This window comes from Acipenser ruthenus, chromosome 27, assembly GCF_902713425.1.
Source record: "Acipenser ruthenus chromosome 27, fAciRut3.2 maternal haplotype, whole genome shotgun sequence".
NCBI classification, from domain to species: domain Eukaryota; kingdom Metazoa; phylum Chordata; class Actinopteri; order Acipenseriformes; family Acipenseridae; genus Acipenser; species Acipenser ruthenus.
Genome location: NC_081215.1, coordinates 25,859,403 through 25,885,071, shown reverse-complemented (window position 1 = coordinate 25,885,071; position 25,669 = coordinate 25,859,403). Strand labels below are relative to the sequence as shown.

The window sequence follows — 25,669 nt, the reverse complement described above, 5'->3', positions numbered from 1 at the left end:
CATGCAGTCCATAAAATTTTAATTTGACGGAATAATTTACCCTGTTATGTATATATACAAATAGATATTTTCTCTTTTTTTTCTCTCAATAAAATCTATACAACATTTAATTCACTATCTCCCCCTCTTAATGGTAAGTGTACATACACAAGAAGTGTCTATTCTTATAAAGCGCCAACCAATTTTTTTTTTGCTATCCATGGTCAGTGCACGCACGTAGGACTGGGTGGTCCGACACTGTGAATTGTAGTGCCTCTTGTCTATTCCCCTGCACCCATCCTTGGTGTATCCGATGGGGTTGCATTTGGTCTCGTAAAAGTATTGCTTCAGTTGGCCGTTGGGGACCGGGACCTTCTCCAGGACAGTGACCGTCTGTCCTGACATGTCCACGGCCGTCTTCTTGTCTACGGCCGTCACCCACTGGCTAATACTGTCACACACGCTGAGCTCTCCCCTGCGGGCGGGGTCTGAATGACGACGGACCCTCATGGACATGTTCGCCGCGTCCAGGTAGTTTTTGTACTCCTCTAAGAGAAACAGCAGAGGGGGTTCCAAAGGCACTTGGCTGCTGATCATCACCCGCGATGTGTACGAGTCCGTGTCCTTGGACTCCGCACCCCCCCGTGTCGCTGCAGCGGCGGCGGCAACGGCAGCTTGCGTCTCGCTTCCCCCCTCCAGCAGCTCCTCGATCACCTGCTCGAAAGTGTCCGCTAGCGACAGCATTCCCCGCTCCGGCCCGCCCACGCTCTCCAGAGTCCCGTGGCTCCGCGCGCTGGGATAGCCAGGGCTGCCGTGCCCTCGAATGGCAGGAGCTTCTTTCATGGGGGCAGCTTTCATGCAACTGAAGTACGAAATAACCATAGTAAGGAACAGGATGGTCATCACTCTTCTCACCTGGTGGAACTGCAGAGAAACAGAAAAAGAAAAAAAGGAGAAAGAAGAGCAGTGAGAAGGGACGTTAGCTCTCTGAGATCAACAGCCTGTGTCTGTGTTACAGAGTACAATCGTGCAGCCTTTTGGACGTCATTATTGAGCAGCCACCGACGTCACAGTCCTGCCGCACAGGAAGCTAATTGTGGAGGCCCCCGAGACATCATTAAGGGATATTATTGCGGTGCCCCTCCAGAGGATAATACATCTATCTGCCAGCCATGTGAAACGGGGCAATAACTTGGAAGACCCAATTGTAGGGCACCTCATTACCCGGTAAAATGTACTTGATTTGGCACACCCTCAGCTCTCTAGAATAATGTTTCTAAGTCTTTAATTTCCTTTCTTGGAGTGCTTGTAGAATAAGGGACAGTCTTTTATTTTCTTTTGGGATCCACGGAGGATGTTCAAGCTTACAGATACTGCGTCACACACTGTTGCAACAGTAATCTAATGTTTATCCATAATGCATATTCAACTATTGTATTTCCCTTTTTTTGTTGCAATGTGCTTTCAGCCAGTCAATCAATCCTTTAAACCCTTCTGATTTACAATGGCCTGGCCAAGAGGCTTAAAAACCTGCAACAAGGGCAGCAGTGTGGAGTAGTGGTTAGGGCTCTGGGCTCTTGACCGGAGGGTCGTGGGTTCAATCCCAGGTGGGGGGCACTGCTGCTGTACCCTTGAGCAAGGTACTTTACCTAGATTGCTCCAGTAAAAACCCAACTGTATAGGTAATTGTATGTAAAAATAATGTGATATCTTGTAAGTCGCCCTGGATAAGGGCATCTGCTAAATAAATAAATAATAACAACAATCACAAGAGTAATCAAACAAACAACATCCGAAAACATCAACAACCAGCATTCAAGTCATTCTGCAGCCAAGAATTCGAAGAAGGTCCTACAGAAAGCTGCTGAAACGGGAGCCACTTTTTTACACAAAGAATTGTGGGAGTCTGGAACCAACTCCCCAGTAATGTTGTTGAAGCTGACACCCTGGGATCTTTCAAGAAGCTGCTTGATGAGATTCTGGGATCAATAAGTTACTAACAACCAAACGAGCAATATGGGTCGAATGGCCTCCTCTTGTTTGTAAACTTTCTTATGTTCTTCTGTTCTTATGAAACAAATGGAACAATTGCTTTAGACATGCATTTCATCTCAGCTGATACGCCGAGGTTGCTGTAGTGCAACATTGCACCTTTTATAAAATGGCTTTCTTATCTTAGTGGATTTTAATGTAACTTTTACATTTCTGCTTTTTAACATTTTTTATATACTGTTATTTAAATATGCTATTTAACATTTAGCAGCTGTGTGTGTGTGACATGCCTGAGGACCGGCATTGTGTTGTGTAAATGTAAATGCTTTTTGCAATGTACTGTGCAGTGCTTTGCAATACTTTTGCATGAAAAGCCCTATATAAATACAATACATACATACATAAATAAATAAATAAATAAATAAATAAATAAACATTCACAGGAAAATGAGAGAAAATGTTGTCCCACAGCAAAATGCTTTACAAATTGACCTATTGTTGGAGTTTAGTACCATTTACACCACCCTTTTGCAATATAAAATTAGATTTCACCGAATTCCTTTTTCTTTGTTCCTCTACCCACATTCCTACCATCTACCATCTTCATTACCAGCCTTCACCACTCCTTCATATGTACACAACCTTTTTTTTTTATCACTTCCACTCCCTTTAACCTGACATCCCTGCCACATTCAAACTCAACAATTCTCTGACTGATTCCTCTGCACAGTTCCATACGCAAACCCCTTTATAGCATGCATACTTTATTAACTATAAAAAAAACTGTGAATTTTTTAGAAAGCAAAGCGGCTTGTTTGATCTAAAAGTGAATGCCTCAAATAGCCATGCATGTCTTCAGAAGAATGTAGAGCACACACGTTTTTTAATCATCAATCCAGGTGTGACTGTATAAATGCTGCAGAGACGAAATGCTACAAACACCTTACTCACTGAAGCCACGGTAACAATAAACTCTAGCATAGACTGCAGGCACCGGCAGAACCTCAGACTTAAACATACAAAGATTTAAATTGGCTACCTTGTCACCAAGCAACTTATGTGAGCCATCCTAATTAGCTGGAGTTCCACACTGGATGAATAAACCTATCATTGTCAGTCAGATTGCTGGAGGACAACCTGTTGATTTTAAACAGCTGAGAAAGATCATGCAGCAACATTAAGTTGTACCTTTGTTCCCCAGTTCAGCCAGTTTCTCACCTTGTGCTGGGGCTTTATATAAAGCAGGAAACATATTAAAATCCAGACTCAGTGGTCTTATTCACCTACATCTCATCCATGTTCGGTCTTAGGTTTTGTTTTGGTTAAAAATATCTCAAGCAACAAACAGGTAGAGTACAACTGTTGAGGGCTCACCGACATGCCTTCACAAATGTCATAAACGCAGCCTTGCAGGATCAATGCATTTAAAAGAAAAACTTAGAAACAACATTATTTTTCCCCATTCTTAATTGGTACTTGGGTTAAGAATGCAAGGCTGTGCAAACCACCCTAGAGACACATTATCTATAAATAATAATAATAATAATAATAATAATAATAATAATAATAATAATAATAATAATAATAATTATTATTATTATTATTATTATTATTATTATTATTATTATTATTATTATTATTATTATTATTATTATTATTATTAAATAACAGTGGAGAACCACAGCCTCAAAGTTCACTATCGCATATCTTTGAACCTTTTCAGAGTCCTTCACGTGGCAGGTTGTCTTTTTGACAATTAGGTAAAATCATTAAGATGCTACAGTGCAAACCATTAACTCCCTTCAAAGCTTTGCCCTGAACACATTTTCAACAAATTGAAACTACTTGGGTGACCCTGGTTACACTATTTTCTCCAATGCCATGACTAAATAACAATTCCCCATATTTCTACAGGAATAGATTCATACTAAATACCCTCCACTGCACCCACAAAGCAAGCTGAAAGAGGGATCGATTCTGTTACCTCTTCAGGATAGATTTGGTTACCTCTTCCACAGTGACCCAAGCAAAGTACGATGTTTTCGGAAAGTTAAAGTCTCGGGTACTCCTTGGGAAAGCCTTTGAAATCCACTGCAGACAAACAACACGCTTAGCCACTGAACAGTAACCCACAATAATCAGCTTAAAACAGTGTCCCAAAAATAAAGAAATCAATAACATCAAATAATGTCTAGATGAGAGGGACAGCTTCAACAGGTGCTCTTCCTTGAGTTCAGATGCTCCTCTAACGGTGCTTATTCAACACATTAGGGAGATTCCAAGAAGTTTAGCCAAATCTAAGGCTTAAACGTCAAAGCCCCTTACCTTTATTCATGTAAACACCCTTACCTCCCCACCCCCTTGCTATTAGGGTCCACTAAGCAGAGGAACAGCCCACACCTTGTTTTTTTTCCCACATTACACTTAAATAATCCTTACTTAACCTTACTCAACCCCTTGAAACCAGACCCTAAGGTGACCAGACAAACAGCAGGACAATCAAGTCCTATTCCCCCAGTTTTAACTTAACACTTTTTTTTTTCAAACAGGCTTCTCTCCTGCGTCCAGATATCCTGGTTCAAAATTGAAACAGCTTTACACATAAAGATGATTAAAATATTGAGATGGAATGAGCCAGACGGCTGGGGACAGGAATGGCGATTGCTATCTCAAAACAGGGGTCTGCTAGCTGTGAAATAGGGGTGCCGTTAGCCCACACTGGTACATGCAGTATATTAGCTGGCTGTCCAGGCAAACGAGAGACAGACTGACCAGAAGACCCTGTGATGGAAAGCAGAATACATTCCCCATCAGTCTAAAAAGAGCAACCCAAGATAATCGAAGCAGCATGCAAGCTTATATCTCAGGGGGTTGTCAAACTGATGAAGATTCATACCTTCTAGGTAACCCTTGTAGATCTGGGGTGGAGCTAGGGTTAACAGCTAGGGTCTAGGTCAACTGCCTACAGACAATCTATTAAAAATATACAACTGCACCTAAAACCAGTGACAATTGGTAAATAACTCACAGCATTATGCAAAAGAGGGGTTTAATTTGAAACATTGTCCATTCATGCACTGTGTCCATTGACAGCCGAGATGTTTAAAATGAATTCATTTAAGTTTACATTTCTGTTCATACAGACTATGACTCACAGGAAGTATGATTTCACACACAAGGATTGTGTAAACAGAGTTTTACAAAAAGCTTGCTGCAACTGGTTGCTTGACCATATCTGACAGCCATTATCATGCAAAGTAATTTGGTAATGCTGTGAAAATCCTCTCTCAAGAGATGCATTAGGGATTACACAATACAAGTGAATGCATACTATTTTAACAGAGCCAAATGTTTTATAGTCATATCTCGGATAAAGAGGCCAATAGCAATCAAGGAAAGTTTTACATATAACAATCCTAATTTAGTTAATCAATACAGTCTTTAAATAACTCACGAGTTAAGAGTTATTTAATTAGTTCCAAATACAGAATTATATTTTAGCTCTAAAAAAATGATTTTCATCCCCGAAGTTCTAAATTTCAAGTGCACGAACACTGACATGCTGTTATGTCTTGTAATAAACAATTATTCTAATAGCAAGGTTTTACTAACTTAATATCCTATGACTCTGGACAACTGAATTCTACTAATTCAGTCCGACGGGCTGTATGCAGGGTTAGGTTCAGTCCGACGCGCTGGATTAGGTTCAGTCTGACGGGCTGTATGCAGGGTTAGGTTCAGTCTGACGGGCTGTATGCAGGGTTAGGTTCAGTCCGACGGGCTGTATGCAGGGTTAGGTTCAGTCTGACGGGCTGTATGCAGGGATAGGTTCAGTCTGACGCGCTGTATGCAGGGTTAGGTTCAGTCCGACGGGCTGTATGCAGGGTTAGGTTCAGTCTGACGGGCTGTATGCAGGGTTAGGTTCAGTCTGACACGCTGTATGCAGGGTTAGGTTCAGTCTGACACGCTGTTTGCAGGGTTAGGTTCAGTCTGACACGCTGTTTGCAGGGTTAGGTTCAGTCTGACGAGCTGTATGCAGGGTTAGGTTCAGTCTGACGGGCTGTATGCAGGGTTAGGTTCAGTCTGACACGCTGTATGCAGGGTTAGGTTCAGTCTGACACGCTGTTTGCAGGGTTAGGTTCAGTCTGACACACTGTTTGCAGGGTTAGGTTCAGTCTGACGAGCTGTATGCAGGGTTAGGTTCAGTCTGACGCGCTGTATGCAGGGTTAGGTTCAGTCTGACACGCTGTTTGCAGGGTTAGGTTCAGTCTGACACGCTGTTTGCAGGGTTAGGTTCAGTCTGACGAGCTGTATGCAGGGTTAGGTTCAGTCTGACGGGCTGTATGCAGGGTTAGGTTCAGTCTGACGCGCTGTATGCAGGGATAGGTTCAGTCTGACACGCTGTATGCAGGGTTAGGTTCAGTCTGAAGGGCTGTATGCAGGGTTAGGTTCAGTCTGACGGGCTGTATGCAGGGATAGGTTCAGTCTGACGGGCTGTATGCAGGGTTAGGTTCAGTCCGACGCGCTGTATGCAGGGTTAGGTTCAGTCTGACGGGCTGTATGCAGGGTTAGGTTCAGTCTGACGGGCTGTATGCAGGGTTAGGTTCAGTCTGACGCGCTGTATGCAGGGATAGGTTCAGTCTGACGCGCTGTATGCAGGGATAGGTTGTCTGACGCGCTGTATGCAGGGTTAGGTTCAGTCTGACGCGCTGTATGTAGGGTTAGGTTCAGTCTGACGGGCTGTATGCAGGGATAGGTTCAGTCTGACGCGCTGTATGCAGGGTTAGGTTCAGTCTGACGGGCTGTATGCAGGGTTAGGTTCAGTCTGACGGGCTGTATGCAGGGTTAGGTTCAGTCTGACGAGCTGTATGCAGGGTTAGGTTCAGTCTGACGGGCTGTATGCAGGGTTAGGTTCAGTCTGACGCGCTGTATGCAGGGATAGGTTCAGTCCGACGGGCTGTATGCAGGGTTAGGTTCAGTCTGACGCGCTGTATGCAGGGATAGGTTCAGTCCGACGGGCTGTATGCAGGGTTAGGTTCAGTCTGACACGCTGTATGCAGGGTTATGTTCAGTCCGACGGGCTGTATGCAGGGATAGGTTCAGTCTATGCCCCAGTGTTCAGTGAACATCACATGGAGCGTTATAAGCCTAGATGCAATTTCCATGTTGGTCCTCTGAGAATAACTAATGAGATTTCTTTATTTGCCGGTTTCCGGTTTCATTAAAGAAAATCGATGCGTTGCTGCTGAAACTGACACGGCAGTCAAACAGTGGAACACAAGCCGTGAATCATTGTGCTGTATTAAAGCTACTCCAAGTAATTGGGCCCCACTTTCCCATTCAGGAAAAAACAAAATCTCAAATGCCTGCTAATTTCGCAAATTAAGCATAATAGACTCTTTCGCTGGGATTTCATTTTAAAGATCCAGCATGAACATGAACAGTAGACATCATTGTATACAGAAAACAACCACAAAGTTAATAGCATGAATACACTCAGAACTGTGCTATATCTATATATATATTTTTTTTTTTTTTTAAGTACGCTGACTGGCCAAATAATTGGAGAGCGTAAGTAAAATTAGAATGCCCTAGTCTGGAATGTATGCAAATGTGAGGCTGTGTGATGTGCCATGTGATCATTACTTAACCAAGGCTGTGTGAGAATTATGTGCAACTATTCAGCAACAACAAAGGGAAAAGCAGAAAGATCTCAGTGACTTCACAAGGGTGGCGACAGCAGGTGCCTGTGTCCATCAAGACAATCTCACAGGTGTTCTTGGAAAGGCAACGTCCACAGAAAACCACTGCAGGAAAGCACAACTGTAGTCTTAACAGAGCAACAAGCAACAGACATGCTACAGGGCCAGAAATCAGACAAACAAGAAAAGAAAACACCTGTTTCCACTCGAACAGAGAACCGGGAGCTATGCAAACAAGTGGTTCAAGTTCAAGTAAATCTGACCTTGTTTTCCTGAGCTGACAGCGGTTTGTTGTAAAGCCCCATTTTTAGGATTTGCATGCACAGAGATGCTTCTGCTTGGAGGGCTAATGAAACGTGAAATCCTTAGGTGCATTGGGAGTAACCTTGAAACAGTCTGCAGCCATTACAGGATCTTTGGCTTAAAGTCTCATGCTGCTTGTGATTTCAACCCTAATTCAAGCTTAGCATGGATGGAAAGAAGACTCGCTGTGAAATGCAGTTTGGCCAGGCTTCACTATGAGCCACTACAACACAAAGCATGCAATAAAGGCAATGTTTATCAGTTTATGAACTCAATAAAGTCCTGATTAAAGGGCATTGCCTACATCTCAGGGTGTGGTAATATTTGCAAGAGACATATTACAGTAATTACTAATTGATTAGTACTGTACACGGGTTGATTTATAACAACAGGAAACTATAACTCAAAGCTAATTTGTATTCATTTTAACACAGGTTTTAACTGTTGTTTTTTTTTTAATTGACATATACAGTAACATTATTGGACATTTTATGTAAGTATTGGTAGACTTTTTGGTAGTTTTATTTTGATTATAAACAACCATATTCTTCTTACTTAATTGCTTATTAAAATGACTAGATTCGTTGTTTTTCTGATGTGCAAGGAGGTCATGAGCACCAACACTTCAAGGGAATGGTAGAAATTGTTAAATGAAAACCACAAACGCGTTTTACTTATGTTAAATGTATTCTACTACAGCTCTAAATTGAAATTGAATTTATAAATAAATAAACCAACAAACAAGCGTCCTGCGCGTTCAACAGGTCTACAGCGTTTCATGAGAACGACTCGGCAAAACGAGGTTTGTGGAAGATCCGTACACAAATCTGGATTACGTACGTGGCGCCTTCTCGGGGTCCTCTGCAAAGCGTACCTGTCGCCGTTCCAACATTTACATGGGAAGCTTGTCAGCATAATTAAGTCCAGTTATTTGATTCATTATTGAATTAATCAATTAGTGTAATGGTTGTAACTTGAAACAATTTCGGGGGGCACCGCGCTTCTAGAGTAACAAATTACACGAGTGTCACGTTTCAAAAACTCCTGCAACTCGAGCTTGAGCGCCAGCCAGGTGCCAATAGTTTTGGAGCATTCCAGTTCTGTTTGCAAAGTGGATTTGAACAAGGAATGTTTCAACAACGCATGATGCCATAACGCAGGACCTTTGGTTCCTCAATTACATTTACATTAGTAACCTGGCTACGGAATAACAATAATATATCGGTTGTCATTTAAAACAAGTCTATGAAACACAAACTGAAAGAAGAGGTTAGTTTTACAAAAGAAAAAAACAAACGCTCTATCCATTCACCAGACCAGTATCCTATGTCAAAAGCACGCTCTCCATCAAGCTTCTACTGAGTCCAACACAGACGCGGAAATCTGTTGCACTAGCGACGTTATGCCTCTAGATGGCGCCCTTAGCTCACATTTGTACGACTACTATATTACAACACCGTTGATATACCCAAACTTCAAATATGCAAAAGAGTTCGATTTTATTTTAAGTTTATTGCCCACGGTTACGCCCAATAAAGCAAACGCATGTTGCAAGTGCATATGTACATACTACAATGTTAAATGAGGTTTAACCCATCCCATCTCGGAATTGCGGATTCCCTTGCTCATTGCCGGCTCACTGCCTGGGACAAGAGTGTTGAAACGGAGCAGCACGACAAGTGAGTGAAGCTTTAAAGTGAGTGAAGCGTCTGTCAATGGACTTATCAGAATAATTATTACATCATTACAAAATATTATATTATATTTCGGGTGAGAGCAACATGAAATGACCGCTACAGTCTGACATTCCCAACCTAAAACCCAACCTATTATTATTATTATTATTATTATTATTATTATTACAGCTTACAAAACTCAATCAGGCGCAGCTCCTCTTCTCTGATAGGCCAGGTGTTAACTGTTTCTTTCCCATACGCGTCAGTAAGTGATCAGCCTGCATCGTTGACTGGGTTGCTATGGCAATAGTTCTTCCAATTCACAGGTGATTTATTACGTGTCCATGTAAAACGGGATGCAAATATTCGGGGGTGGAGTTCTCCGCACGTGACGTCGGCTAAATTCTAATCAAGCTGGAGATAAGACAATAATGATTCATTACAATGAATATGCTGTTCGCCTCATCTGAGCTACACAGCCAAAGTAATATTTAAGAACTTAAACAGATGTGTTGAGTATTTATGTTCTCTACTGTGTAATATGTATTAATGTATCTATTTATTCATGTACGCGTCTGACCCGCAAATATTTCAAATATTATGTTTTTAAAAGCGGTTGCAAAAGATGTGCGCTCAGTAAGGAATATGACGGTAATATAACAAGCATCGGACCTCTGCCTCTTATTTTCTGTTGGAACAAGTCAACTCGGGAGTATGCCTGCTACCTCAATGTGATGGTGCAACTTGTGAATAGACTCAAAGCAAGCACATTAAATTTTATGAAATATGCGGTTTTAAAATTAAAATCGCCACATTAAATAAGAAAACTGCTACAGAGACCGAGCGCTTATCAAAAATAAAAAATAAATGCCCATCAACCAAGGACATAATTATTATATTATAATGGTAATATCGGATTAAGTAGAAAAAATGAACGCATGCCAGATTAATATATTAATGGTACATCCATTTGTATTTTTTTATTTATTTATTATAGCGTATCAATTTATTTATGTCAGTAGCGGGTTGTTATTTATAGAGGCGAATAAAAAAGGTAATTCCATTTTCCAAGTCTCTGTTCCAACCGTGTACTGAATAATTTAATAGGGCGTATGAACCCTCGTTCCAGGTCCTGAAGTACTTAATTATTTATTGACGACTCTTAAACAAGAAGTGGAAACCGACCTGGTGGAACGGACTTGCTGAGCTTCGTGGTACAAGCGCACGTACTCCAGAGAAACAAGCTATTAAAACGATGTTTTTTTTCACTGCGCTAGATACACCATAAATGCGCACTTAGAGGAGGATGATGTGGATGTATTTATACGTAGTGTTCTAACAGCTGTTTTTTTAAACGGTATATCTACTGTGGCTGAAGGGCATGACTCAGTTATCTTGTAACGTACACTATGGCACGAATGATTGAATTTACTCGTATAAATGATCGTCAAATTCGTCGCACGACTGTCTGGAGAAATGCAGCGTCTTTCAAAGCGCTCCAGGCTGTTGTTCAATGGAAACATAATACCCAGGGTACTCAGTAGCAAACCACAATAGGCACGGTCCCCTTTTATCAAATTTCCCCTCGTCTATAGGTCTGTACATTGAATATAGCAAAATAAAACAGATGGACGCGTTTTTATATGCAACATATCTTAAGGTAACACAAAAGCATAATGTAGCCCACTTAGTGATATCGCAGCAGCACAGAGGACGAACACTTCAAACGATTCACCTCAAAATCATCGATTCAACACAACTTGCTTTAACTGCACACTTAAGATTCCACTGGACTGGTTACGTTTTTCCGTGCGTGCATGCATGCTGTGTGCAAAACTGTTACATTAGGGCACCGTTTTTTTTTTGTTTTTTTTTCTCAAACCCCCTCGTAAATGAGTTCTGCATGTGTGTATGCATTTAACTATGTCTACAGTGTCTGGAAAACACACAATACATGCATTTCACTATTGTATAGTGTACAATACCAAAAGTGAAGTGCTTCTCGGATTGTGTGTGTCTGTGTGTGTGTGTGTTTTGTCGGTCATTCTCAGAATCTCCCGCTAGAGGGCGATTTTGTCCACAAAAGAGTTTTCCAGGCTGCTTTTTTTTGCAACAAAGCATTGTTACAGATGGCGTTTGCATTTCTCCCTAATTACTTTTGATCTTTCGAGTCAGATAAAGCACATGCATTTTTATCAAAACTGACCCAGACACCTTTTAATGAGCCCAGACCACTCTTAAGAACGACAACGACAGTAACTAGACCCCATCTCAGGTCTGCTTTTAAACGCTCTCCTGTGGCGTGTTCATACACTACATGGCTGCATTTCAAAGCAAACATATATATATATATATATATATATATATATATATATATATATATATATATATATATATATATATATATATATATATATATATATATATATATATATATATATATATAGTGCGTAAAAAACCCACCGATTTTAAACTTTGTATACGTAGCAAAATATTAAAATATATAAATGCTCTCAAGAACTTACGAGTTGTCTTATTGTTAAATGTGTAAAACAAATCAGTATATATATATATAACACATCGAAAATATAAACATGTCTACAATACAAATACACCAAATGCATATATATCTGATCTACAACTTTGCAATAGGCTACTGTCTGTATGTATGTTTTACAATCCAAACCAGCGTCTAAACGGACAGTATCGAACCATTAACCTTGTAAGCAGCAGGAAAAATCCAAGACCCAAACTTTGTCCTTGCTTCAGCGTCCAGCAGAAGAGCCCATCTTTTTTAAGACATTTCCAACACACTGTCTTTAGTTGCGCTCAGACATCGGTGGGTGACAGTTTTTCCTCTTTAAATTCATCCTCGCATTGTGATATTAGCCGTCAGCGGGCAGATACTCATAGCAAGCCTCCCATGGAGAGATCTAGCACAGCCGTCTCAGGTTACCTATAAAATCTTTATGAGCAGATCGGACTTTTTATTTTCTTACAACCGCTTGTTTTGTGTGTGTGTTCAAACCCCTTTCAGACAAGCGTTTCTTGGCTTTTTGACAACGAAGAAATTATTTAGACGCTTGTTCATTCTTCCATTGGCTAAACCCCGTCTCTTTACTCGCGTGCACCCCGTTTCAAATACACCGCCCCTTTTCTGTCTCTCAAGTAAAAATAAACTACATGCGGTACAATGTAGTTGATACACGCATTCATATAATACTGTATCCTACTCCTATTTTAAAAATATTTATATCATTTCCAAATACATTTTTATTAGTATTATTTAAATTGAAGAATAATTGAAGCATAAAGTATTCGTTATTTTTAGCTTTTAAACTGAGATTTTAAAAAAAGAGATTGCAGGAGTAATCGAATTCACAACGTACTGTGATAAACTCACGTGATATTTTCTTTTTAAATAGAATACTTACTTTTGAAGAAAAAAAAAAAGTAAGGCGGCGGAAACTCGACGTTTACTTGCTTACGTTTGTTTAATCGTTTTTATGTTTTCATCTTTGGAAAAACACTGTTGCCCTCAACGACCCCTCTCATAGTTTTCCTATTAAGAATTCAACCAAGATAATCACACCATTTCTTATTAATGAACAGCCCCGATATAGCCGCACAGCAGTGTATTGGATGCACTTATACAGAATCAAGCAGCTTATTACTTTAACGGTCTCCCCAACACACGCACACACTCACACACACACACACACGCGCAAACACACACACACACACACACACACACACACACACACACACACACGCAAACACACACACACACACACACACACACACACACAAGATATACATGTAACAAACAAAAACAAAACAAACATACAAACAAAAAACCTACCTTTCAATGCCTAGTTGTAAAAGTTAACATCAGCAGGATAGTTTTATTTGGGATTTTTGACGAAACTTCTTAGGTTTCTGTTTTGTGTGTGTGTTTGTGTGTGTGTCTGTGCAGTGTGTGTCTGTGCGTGTTTAATTTTCCTTCTCTTCTCAAGTGCCTGAAGTTCTCTTTTCTTGCTATGTAGCAAATAGATTAAATTATTGATGGTGGAAATTGCATGGTGGAGGTGATGGCATTCCCTGATTGAGTGGCTCCATTTGATCTCGGTTTAAACAGAAAGATTGCATGCTAGCACACACACACACGCACGCACGCACACACACACTGAGGTTAGGGGATATAGCTTGATCATCAGACTCCTGGTGCTGTGAATGAGACGGAGGTTGGGAATCCTCAATACTAACGACAGCTCATGACGTTGCAGCACGTGACTGCCGCTGACACATAGACCCTTGTATAAGGGCCCTTTCATACTTAGTTCGTTCATAAAGATCCGATTCAGAATCCACTTGCAAACCAACTAAAATTTTGCAATTTTGCTTCACTTGGTTTCACACTGAAAAATATCAAACCAACTATTTTGTTTTTCTCCAAGCGACTTTAAAATTCGCCTTCACAACTATAATCGCACCAGAATCCGTTTGCTTTCACTTTACAATTCTTTCATGTGAATCTGATTGACTATTTGTGCAAGTGACCAAGATGATATCTTCCTGTTGATGCATACAGATGTTAGTGGCGATATCAGTAAATAACCTTAAATGAAAATAATACAGGAATTTACGACAAAACAAATACTAATACAAAAAAAATCAAATAACCATATTTATCTTCTAACGGTATGGGTCAAATTATGACTGACAATCAACCGTATAGTGTGTATAGACTTTCAATTGATTGAATTAGGCAGGAGTGAATATACATGACAGACAACCAGTGGCAAATGTAATCTGGTTTAATTTGCCTGGCTCGCAGTTTCGTCACGCACCAAACAATGCTGGTTTCATAGTTTAAAACTTTCTCTTTAACGCTTTCTAAATGTTAAAATCATAGCGACTTTGTGGCATTCCGACACGTTCAGAAACAGAGCTAATCAAAAAGTGTATGCTGAATAATGGTCAAGCGATGCTCCATGAAATCAATATGCTGGAATAGTTATAATGTTACAGCTGCAGTTAAATAGACTTAGAAAGAAAGAACGACACTAGAGAATTACACTTAGGTCAGCTTTGCATTAGTCATGTTACTCCATGTCATGGTTGGACAGGAGTTGGACTTAAAACAATAAATATTTCATATGCAGCACAGATTCTTGTTAAACTGCATTAATTTATTCCGTAGATGGTACCACTGGCATGAGACATCTGTAACACGTAGAATCTGTGCCTTGGAGTTTCAAATCACTTTCAGTCACAACGGGTAAGACAGGTTACAAACTTTGCAAACCTGTATTTGAGAACAGACTTTGCTGCAGATTACCACCCCAAGGTAATCAATGAGGAGTAATCAATGAGAAAGTATTACATAAAAGAATAACCTTCCAGACCTGTGTCACCATGCTGGCTCCCCTTGGTGGCCCTGCACCCCATTGACAGCGCTATGGCAGACGTTTCCAATTTTTCTTATTCAGCACCTCTGTATTATGTTAGTCTGGATCGCATGTCTCCTCTGTATACTGACAGCAATATTGACAGGAGATCTATATTCTATTCCCAGAGCACCTGAAGCCAGTTTAGCAAAATAGCTGTCAGTTTCTGAATGGATTTAGCCAATACACCACTCTAACCCAGCCTAGTTCAGGTCTGGGAGATGCAGATGGGTTAATAAACAGTGCTTAAGGGTGTGGGTTTCCTCTTGTGCAGGGGTGTCAGTCATGCGTTATTGTCTCATCCATGGTAGGGATTGAAGTTGGGATGCTATTTTGTGCAGCTGAAGCTGCTACAGGTAAACCATACCAGGATACCAAAGCACTAAATCAATTGCATGCCCATGGGTCTTGATCCTATACCTATAAGTACGCAAAGCCAGCTAATTAGCAATCACACAGCACCACGGGTGCATGGGCTACAGATTGGCACCCTGCATTAGCTATAGGGTAGACAGGATATCATGATCCGTTTTTCCGAAGCCTCGTACCTATTCTGGAATCCTCACCAAGCTAAAGGTTCTGTCTACAGAAAGACGGGTCAGTGGGTTGATAAAATCCAAATGTGTGATGTACAGGAAATCATTAGCTGTCCAAAGAAAATCAATACGTGTGAATAATACATATAACCAAGGTCTGATGCACAGTCGGTTTATACTGTAGATAATTGCATAGACGGAACAGCTCCTTAGCTGCAGTACTGGTTTGCCTTCTATTTAAACGCATCACACAGCACTATAGTGACTTTTGAGGGCTTTGTAATCCAGACCAGCTTCTGAAGAAAAGCTATGGTTTGGAATAGGAAGAACTGTGAAGGTGTTTGTTATCCAGCACTTAACATAGACTTTAAAAACATGTCCTTAAGCATAGGGGCATTCTCGGAGGAATGACAAGGGAATGTGAACTAGACAAAGCGGAACCACAGTTCTGTGTTCTCTAATTATCTGTGACTAACCCCTGATAGGTTACAACTCATTTAATAATCCGTTTGCTGATTTATTTTCACAGTCATAAAACATTCCTATAACTGTGTAACTAATTTCTACCTTTCAGAATTGCTGGAACTGAAAACACGAAACCCCTTTTTTCTTTTTTTACAACCTTCAACATCCACTATTATTTAATAATAATATATAGGCGGAATAAATATATAAGCCTGGAGAATTTGGCGGATTAAATATATAGAAGATCTGTAATTTATTACTAGTTTATGATCTCCGATGACTGATGTGTTATTTCTCAGAAATGTCTTGCATTATTATTGGAATTGTAAATTATTTACTTGTTCACTAAGTGCTAAATTGCAGAATGGTTTTCTTTGTGTGTGTGCGTGTGTGTGCGTGTGTGTGTGTTTAATATTAAGGAAAGGGAATACAACTTAGCAAACACTGAAAAATGAACCCTTCCAATCCTGAATTCAATTAAAGTTAATGGCACCGATCTAGCTACACGTCATGATGGGTATGGCACTGCCAGTATTTGAGCTGTTTATCTGTTCTTGTTTTTTTTCTCTTACTAACCTCACTAAATCTTTCCTGTTTGTATATTTCACACATTTAACTTCAGCTGCACCCACAGCAACTAACCCAAATCTGACTGCTCTCATTAAAGAAAGCATTTAATGCCTAGTTGGGATCTGTAGTTGAGCATACTTACTAATTGTGTAAGCCCTTAACTAAAGTTCATTACGCTTGCACATTTCTTCCCAGAGACATACTTGTGTACTGACGGAGGGTGTTTTGCATGTGTTGTTATATAACACAACTTTTTAGAATAAAAAATCCCAACAAGTAATTGTTACCATTGGTATAAAAAGCCATTGAAGATCTAGCATTCATTCAATATAACAGGTGTACTAAATCACAATTGATTTGACCTGAGCTGGTCAACACAGTCTTACTTATTGACAAGCACAAAAGTCCATTAATGATCTTCTTTTTGTAAGGTGGGCGGGTGTAGATGTTAACACAAAGAAGAAGCTGAACAATTCTAAGCACAGTGCATTTTCACGGATGCAAATGTTTCTTCATACATTTGTTGCCTTTTAAAAGTCACAGCACATAGCTTTGTCAGAGGCCAAGCATCTTCAATACGGGTGTTTACGCAAGTTGTTTTTTCTCCCTTCTTTGAACTGCGGCTGAAACCTGGCCAATCCTCACGACTCTTTTTCAGGCTCTTACACCCACTTAATTATCCCCACAAGGCCAAGGCCAGATGTATAAAATGTTTTAACATATAAGAATGCCCACACACACCTTCAGCAATCCTCAAGCCTCTTTCAAGTCAGCCTGAGCTGGTGCAGATAATGATACACGATCTCTGCTGATTTATATGTTATGCATGCGGTGCCATGTGCAAATAGGCGTGAAGCCACGCTGAAGTGCAAAACCTTCAGAAACAAAACTGGATAGTGTTGGGGAAACCGAAATGGAAAGGACATTCAATTACTGCAAAACTCACAGATGGAATTCTAAAAAAAAAGAGTAATAAAAAAGGCATTTTGATTATCTTTGGAGGCTGTAATCTGTCACAAATGAAATGGGTCTGGTCGTCACATTATAGCTCTCGGTAGACAGTAGCCTACTATACAGCGCTAATCAATAGGCATGGAGAGGGAACTGCTACATCACTCCCCTAAGAGAAAGGTCTGTAGCCTCAAATAGCTAGGAGACATTGGAGAAGCTTGCATGTACCGCGTTTACATGCACAAGGAATGCATCCTTTTGTAAGTGATTGTTTTGAATCCAAAAACCAGATGTGCAGAATTTACAAGCCAACCTTAAGGGGGTTTGGAGGAATCAGTGCACCTGAACCCATGTGCTCTTGAATCTGATACCCCACCCAACCTCATTCCAGCTCACAGCTGGTTTACAGGCAGCGTACATGAAGGATTTAAGCATCGATAACATGATATAACTCATGAAGTTCATCACTGCGTAACTACAAGCTTTCAGGGAGACTGATGACTTGCATAGGAATCCTCATGTTTTTATCAAAGTGGAGATATTTTTCCTAAATTAACTTTGCCCCTATGGGTATAGAACCTTAGCTTAACATTGTCACTCGGTTGGTACTTAGCGCCACGTTATGTCTTTGTATTTGATTAGCTCTGTGAAAAGGGATGAGTAAACGATCAAATGATCTTGTACTGTTAGCGTGAGTTGCAAAATGAATTGGCAGCAGAGCCTATTCATGTAGTTTCTTGCTCTATCCTACAGGACTCATTTTGATTCTAAATTGTATACAGTACCCAATGCACTGAGCATAGAGTAACTTTTGTTATTATTATAATTAGTATTAGTATTATGAAAAAGGTATGACTGCTTGATACGCTGCCTCATAATCCATAACCCAACTATGCAGAGATAAACAGCTTCAAAAGCATTTCAATGTTTAATGAAAAATATATCTGGCATGTTTTCTTAAATTTAAACCATAAAACAAATAACATCCAACTGATGAAGCAATGGGCTCTGGGACATGATTGTCATCTTGGAAGTGGCAGACGTGCTAATGTTTTTCTGGTGAGAAATTGGACATGAACGCAAGCCATTGAGATCCCGGATACAAGCAGGAAAAAAGGAGAAAAAAGCCAGAAGATTTAAAGAGAGGAGGAAAAATAACAGAAAGTCTAATTGATGGGCATTGTTGTAAATGGGGAAGATTCAGCTACTGGTTCTATCTCTGCTAGAATCAGTCTCCAGCCAATTCAGCACCAATTAAGAGCATCAGCCTGCAACACAAAGAACTTGGTTGTAGTTAAGCCAAGGAGCACTGCAGCATGCAGCACACCGGAAACATACATGGTAATAAAGTACATTTCAAATGATCTGAGATTGCAGTTTTAACTGAAGACTACTGTGAGACAAATAAGGTTATCCATTTTTATTGGTATTGATATTTTCGTTTTTTTATGCCAACAAATTGACTGATTTAGGTTCTTTTTTTCTTCTGAATCAAATGTGCAAATTAATATCATCAAGTGTTCAGAGGGTTTAAAGTTTGTATGTTTATTTTAAAGGTCTGTTACTTGTTCAAGGTGTGTGTTGGTCTTTTTAAAGAGGTATTTTAACAGACATTTGATACATCTGAGATTGCAGATTGTGGTCTTAATACTGAGTATAGCAGTGGACTTAATATTGAGTGTGACTTTTTATTTCTGTCAAATGGAGCAAATCTGGGCTGTAAAAAGTGAATGCTGAAGTGGCCTTATAGTGAGGTGTCCTTAACACAAGGTTTTACTGTACGTCAGAATCAGGACGTCATGTCAAAGCACTTCAGGTATGGCCAGTGTTATCCTTGTGGGCTATTTCTCAGAGCATGTTTGTATCAACAATAAATCAAGTGTGGCAGTCAGGTGTAAAAAACAGCAGTCAAAAAAAAAAAAAAAATCCAGTGGATAAATCGATGAGGAATGACTTTCCTATTTTTTAAACTTTGACTGCCAGGAAGTGACCCACAATAATGGCATCTGAAACACATCTCATGCAATTACAATATGCCATGACTACACAGAGGCACCAAGACAAAACAAAACTAAAATGTTGCTGCTGGATGAATATTGGTATGTCAGTATGTGTTACTCGTTGAGATGCAAGCAAAGAACTATGCAAATATTTTGACAGGGTAAAAACACTGACAGTTCTTTAGGGATCGTTTCACTCATAGCACTGTAGCAAGTGCCTTCTAAATTCTCCAGGCTTATATATTAGTACAGTTTATAGGTTAGAGTGGACAGATACCGTGACTTGATAGACAAGTGGAATGATGCAAAGACTCAGGCATATCTAGAACACATGGAATCATGCAGGCAAACATGCACTACCCCCCAAAAAGTATTTGGACAGCATTGGAAGACACTGTCCATGCAGTCAAAGACACGTGTGTATACATCAATATACACACACGCATACACATCACCCTGATATATACAGTTTTGCAAGTCTAGCTCTAGTACAAGCAATGTTAAAATGTTCCTGTTTCCGAGTTTAAACCTGTTTGTGTGGTTCAGAGGGTTAGAATGGTTAATTAGGGACATGCAAACTAACAAACTGATGAACAACAATCTGGAACCTAAAGAGGTTAATAATTAAAAAAAAAAACATAAGGGAAACCCCAATTTAAAAAGAATTGTCTGAAGTAGTAGATCCCCAGCAACCATCAGATTCGCTTATAAAGAAACCTTGTTCAGCTGTCTACACTCTTTCGGTTTGCACTGCATGTCTGCTTGTTTACTTTTGGATCCCTGTCTGCCGCATTCAGAACAATTCAATATGAAGGCATTGTTTAAAATAAATAAATAAATAAATAAACAATAATAAAAAAAAACCATATGCAAACACAGGTCCAAAAGCAGGCTTGCACCTGCCTATCTTGCATATGTTGTTACCGCCCATGTTTGCCGCTTTAATCAAAGCAGACTATTTTTTCAAAAGCGTTCAAGGACACTAACCGATATACGTGCAAAGCCAGCGCGCTCATTCTAATGCAACACGATACCTGTGCGCACAATGCGCAGGTACAGGACTATCGCTACATGAAAAAAAAAAAAAAAAAAAAAAAAAAACTTTTATTGTTCCGTCAAATCGGCGATCGTGCATAAGTTGTTAATAGGTTATCTGTCAACAAAAGAGCAATACGGTATTAACAGGGTTACCTTGATCCCTTTAAAACGCTGTACCTTCTCTTGCTGGTAATCCTTCCGGACAAACCTAATACAGGTACGCCACAATAAAACAGGTAGAAATTAAAAATGTAACAATTACATATCAATAATTACTATTAATAATTGCCTGTAGTCTGTATGACTTAATAATAATAATAATAATAATAATAATAATAATAATAATAATAATAATAATAATAATAATAATAATAATAATAATAGCATCACAGTAATTTCCTAACTCACAAAATCATTAGATTTCGTTTTAAAATAGAATGCAGAGGGGAAATCTGCTATTTTGTACCGTCCTACACACCGTTAATAGAAAAGGAAAACCAAACTGCTGTTTGGAATTAAAAATAAATCATGCCACCTTATTACTGAAAAAAAACAATGTATATAAGATGATGGAAAATGCCATTCAGCATAATGTAACATCTCATTCTCCCATGTACCATACCCTTCCAAGCTTTGTTTCTGACGCCCACTAGACCGCCGCAGCGCAATATGGGGAGTGGGTGGGAGATTCTCTCGAGGTGTTGACTGACAACACCTTTTAAGGACTGATTCGATGACGTACATTGCAGAAAGTTCCGCGAAAAAAAAAAAAAAAAAAAATCTTCTTACAGTGTGTCGTGCAACCCCCAACCACCCCGCCCCTCCCTCTCTCTCTCTCTCTCTCTCTCTCTCTCTCTCTCTCTCTCTCTCTCTCTCTCTCTCTCTCTCTCTCTCTCTCTCATACACACCAGCCTCCCACGCCCGTCTCAACCAAATCTTTTGATTATCTATAATCACGAGGAGAAAAAAAAAATGCTGGGGGGAGGGGTTACAGAATAAAACGACTAATACCTGCAAAAAAATACGAAAACAAGCTACATTTAGTGCAAAGGTTTGTAAAAGGCATATATCAGGACACTTAATTATAAAGGCAAATATCAAAAAACAAAATTATTTGTCTTCCAAAAAAATATAAATAAATTATATGTATAATTTTAATTCATATTGTGGTTCATCTAATATAAAAAGAATAAAGTAGACAATGATTGCTTTCAATCATTGTCTACACCGGGATTTGATCACTACACTACACTACACTACATCTCTCTCTCTCTCTCTCTCTCTCTCTCTCTCTCTCTCTCTCTCTCTCTCTCTAAATGCGTGTCGTTTTAGTTTGTGAGTTTGTATCTCTGTAATACTATACGAACTACACAATCTGTGAATCTCACTCTATCGATCTATCTGTATCTTTCTCTTCTCTATCTATAGCGTCTCACTTTATCTCCATCGCTCTCATTCACAAACACAGCCATAGTAAAGCATGAGCGTGAGATCCCAGAGATGAACGGAGGAGCATAGAGAGCAGCTAAAAGCTAAAATAAGGTCGATCCTATCCAGGATTTCAAAGCGGGAATAAAGCACAGTAATGCTTTTATTCTAATAGTTATACATTACAATTGTGATTTCTGCACTGGTGAGACTGTGTAATATTTCGGCATGTGAAATCGATCAGATGAGGTTGTAAATCTTAGTATGTGTTATAGATCCCCGTGTTTTACTCAAGAACATGTTCCAGCTATTCTAAATTACACTCAAAAGAACTCATATTCGATCTCCTAATAAATCAGATTTATGCTTGCTGTACACAACTAAATTGACAACGTTGTTTGCAAATGTTTGTATTAAATGTATTGAATAATATACAGAATCCGGTTAGCGTCATATACCACTATAAGTCAAAACGAATTCTTACATATCTGTGTCTATACCCTACATCGTGCATATAGATACTTACAATCACATATGGCTAAGCAGCGCGAACAGAACATATATATATATATATATATATATATATATATACACACACACACACACACACACACACACACACACACACACACACACACACACACACACACACACACGAAGCAATGCTTATGGAATGGATCACGTAAATCCATCAACAAACACGCGAAACTCAATCAAAAGGCATGCTTTCCTTACCGTTGTTAAGAGCAAAAAACCACAATCAGTGGTTAGATCTCCAAGACCAACACTTGCATTTCCCAAACTTAACGCTGTGTGTCAAGTGGTGCTTGATAAAGGATCGACACCATAGAACACAGCGCCACTAAGATTTCAACTTTATCATGCTCTAAGTGGCGACAAAACTCCAAGAGCTAAGCGTTCAGCATTCGGTGATCTATTTTTACATCACAGTGATTCCAAAAGAAAGAGCATAAAAGAAGATATACGTGCACTATAGCCTAGCTTTGTGAAACAATCGTAAGACTGCTAAATTTGAATCCAAGCAGGGTTATACAGTCCATTCTGTTTGTCACCTCCGCTGTCCGAGGTGCTGAAATTGTCCCCCAGCACCGCCTCGGCAAGCATACGGTTATAAAGGGCACAAATCTATACATTCATTAAGTGCCATTTGATAATGCTTTACTCTATTGCTGCTCCACGCCTTGTCACGTGAATATTTTCCTGCCAAGCCCGTCCTGTTAATATTTGATCACATGTTGGCCGGAACGATTTCGAAGAACGGCAGCAGTAATTTTCTCAGCAGATCATAATCCTCAATATAGGACTTCCCGTCAAACAATGCCCTCCACCAGACACTATACTGCAGCGATCTATCCCGTTTAAATGTGCAGTTATAGTCCTTCAGGACTGAAGAAATAAATACATACACATGTTGCATGGCATTGATACTGTATCTGTTTGCCCACCTCTACATATATACCACACATCAATAACACAATATGCCACATACTTCGCAAAAGGTTTGGAGATTAAAAATAAAACATCGAATAGTATCTGCGTTTCGTTATCACCCCGGAATTTAGTCTATAATGCAATTATAAATCAAAGACAGAATTCAATTAAACTCCCATACTCCACTATTAAAAAGAAAATAAATCCCTCCACGGTCCTACATCTGACGTTCTTTAAAAAAAATTGTGATGAAATCCAGGTAACAGAATGAAAAAAACAATGTTCTCCCATAAATTGTTCTTAATCAAAAGTGACCAAGTGCCTTTTTGCAATTATCGCTGCCAAGCTACTCACCATTGTTTCCTGGAGACAGAAGGGTCTTAAAATCCAGTCTCTCCAACAGATGCTGGAAGGTAATGTGTCTTGTTTGAAGTCATCATGCGAGAACTTCTGCTCAGCTCAGTGAATCGCCCACCACTTGTGTGACTTATGAATCTAATAACCCTATGCAATATCCGCAAGCTTAAACTCTCCAGTACCTTGGTGGTAATACTGAGACTATAGAAAGCGATTTATACACATATATAGATATAAAGAATATATAGATTTACGCAATGGCTTAGTTCAGAGACGCGCTTTTTTTTTTTTTTTTTTTTTTTTTTTTTTTCTCTTACGTGATTCTCATGAATGAGAGAAACCGCAAGTTTGAAGGCGATCATCAATGATCATGCGATGCGCTACGGCTTCCTACATTGTTGGCTGGCAGTACATTCCATAAAAGAATACCGCAAAGAAAAGTCCGATGAAAAAGTTATGACTGAGGCAGAGAGAAAGCGAGTTTCGCACCACACCTATTTGAAGCTTCTATTCTAAAACGACAGGTCGGGAATGCACTTACATAAGCAGCTCGCTTACACGTGTGGCTTGTGAAATTTAAACTCTTCGAACGGAATTTGCATGCAGACAGATAAGGGAACATTAGCTCCTTTTTTGCGTCTCACTTTGTATCTTAAACAACAGGACGTTCTCGGGGGACTTGTTGCATTTAGCGCTTGCGAATGCTGCTTGCTTGAATGCTGTTTGCCATATTAATATAGATAGATAGATAGATAGATAGATAGATAGATAGATAGATAGATAGATTATATACTTACGTGCACAAATGCCTTTTAATCTTCCTTCTTCAGCAGTTGAAAACTTTGACTGGAGTCAGGCAGAGAACACCCGCGACGTTATATTTGTATCTGATCTGATAAAGACTGTGTACTGATCTTCCACAATGCCCTCAGCTGATTAGGATGACAAGACTGTTGCTTTATATAAAGCAAAATGTGCGAAAGCGAGATTGGAATTAACTAAACAAGACAAATTTCAATCAGGCAAACGAAAACTGCATTTCAGTACAGTTCCATCAGTTGATGCTTCAGGTCTATGCCGTCTAATTGTCGTTCAGTGACGAAACGCTATTAATGCATGTGGTGTAAAAGTTTACTGGAATATGAGTAATACCTGATATTCACCAGTCACAGGGTTGTGCACGTGAATCTACTCTGGGACTCACAACAGTGCAATGAATGAAAAATGTATGGTGTCTGAAATACAATTTAGAGAAATACACTGAAATCACGACCTATACAGCCAGTGTGTAATCACCAAGTGATCTCAATTGATTTAAATACCAACACAGCAAAGCAGGGAGTTAAGCCAATACTTCATTGAGGTCTGTCTGTCTGTCTGTCTGTCTGTCTGTCTGTCTGTATGCATGCATGCATTTATGTATGACAGCATGACAACTATGTAGATAGATAAACAGACATTTATTATCTTTCATTTATTAAGTAAAGCAAGGACAATGCTAAACATTGCTTCCCACCATCACCTTTAAATTTGGGCACATGAAGTCAAAATCAATGGTTATGCAATATGGACATCAATATGGTGCGTCAACAAAAATAATTTCGCATTATAGTTTATATATATATATATATATATATATATATATATATATATATATATATATATATATATATATATGTGTGTGTGTGTGTGTGTGTGTGTGTGTGTGTGTGTGTGTGTGTGTGTGTGTGTGTGTGTGTGTGTGTGACCCTCTGCTCCATGGATATAGAT

General features: G+C 39.4%; 1 protein-coding gene across 8 annotated transcripts; it reads right to left on the bottom strand.

Moving 5' to 3' along the window:
* LOC117432421 (brain-derived neurotrophic factor-like) lies at nt 1-24,871 on the bottom strand. 8 transcript variants are annotated; one of them, XM_059002487.1, is made up of 2 exons: nt 24,697-24,871; nt 1-903 (listed from the first exon to the last, which is right to left on the bottom strand). In XM_059002487.1, the coding sequence occupies exon 2, from the start codon at nt 880-882 to the stop codon at nt 115-117; it is 768 nt and encodes a 255-aa protein (XP_058858470.1). In that variant the 5' UTR covers nt 883-903; nt 24,697-24,871; the 3' UTR covers nt 1-114. The 8 variants fall into 8 exon arrangements, with proteins under 8 accessions (XP_058858470.1, XP_033910232.2, XP_033910234.2 ...); XM_034054341.3 differs by lacking the exon at nt 24,697-24,871 and adding an exon at nt 23,897-24,073; XM_034054343.3 differs by lacking the exon at nt 24,697-24,871 and adding an exon at nt 22,826-23,151.
* Nucleotides 24,872-25,669: the final 798 nt, after the last annotated feature.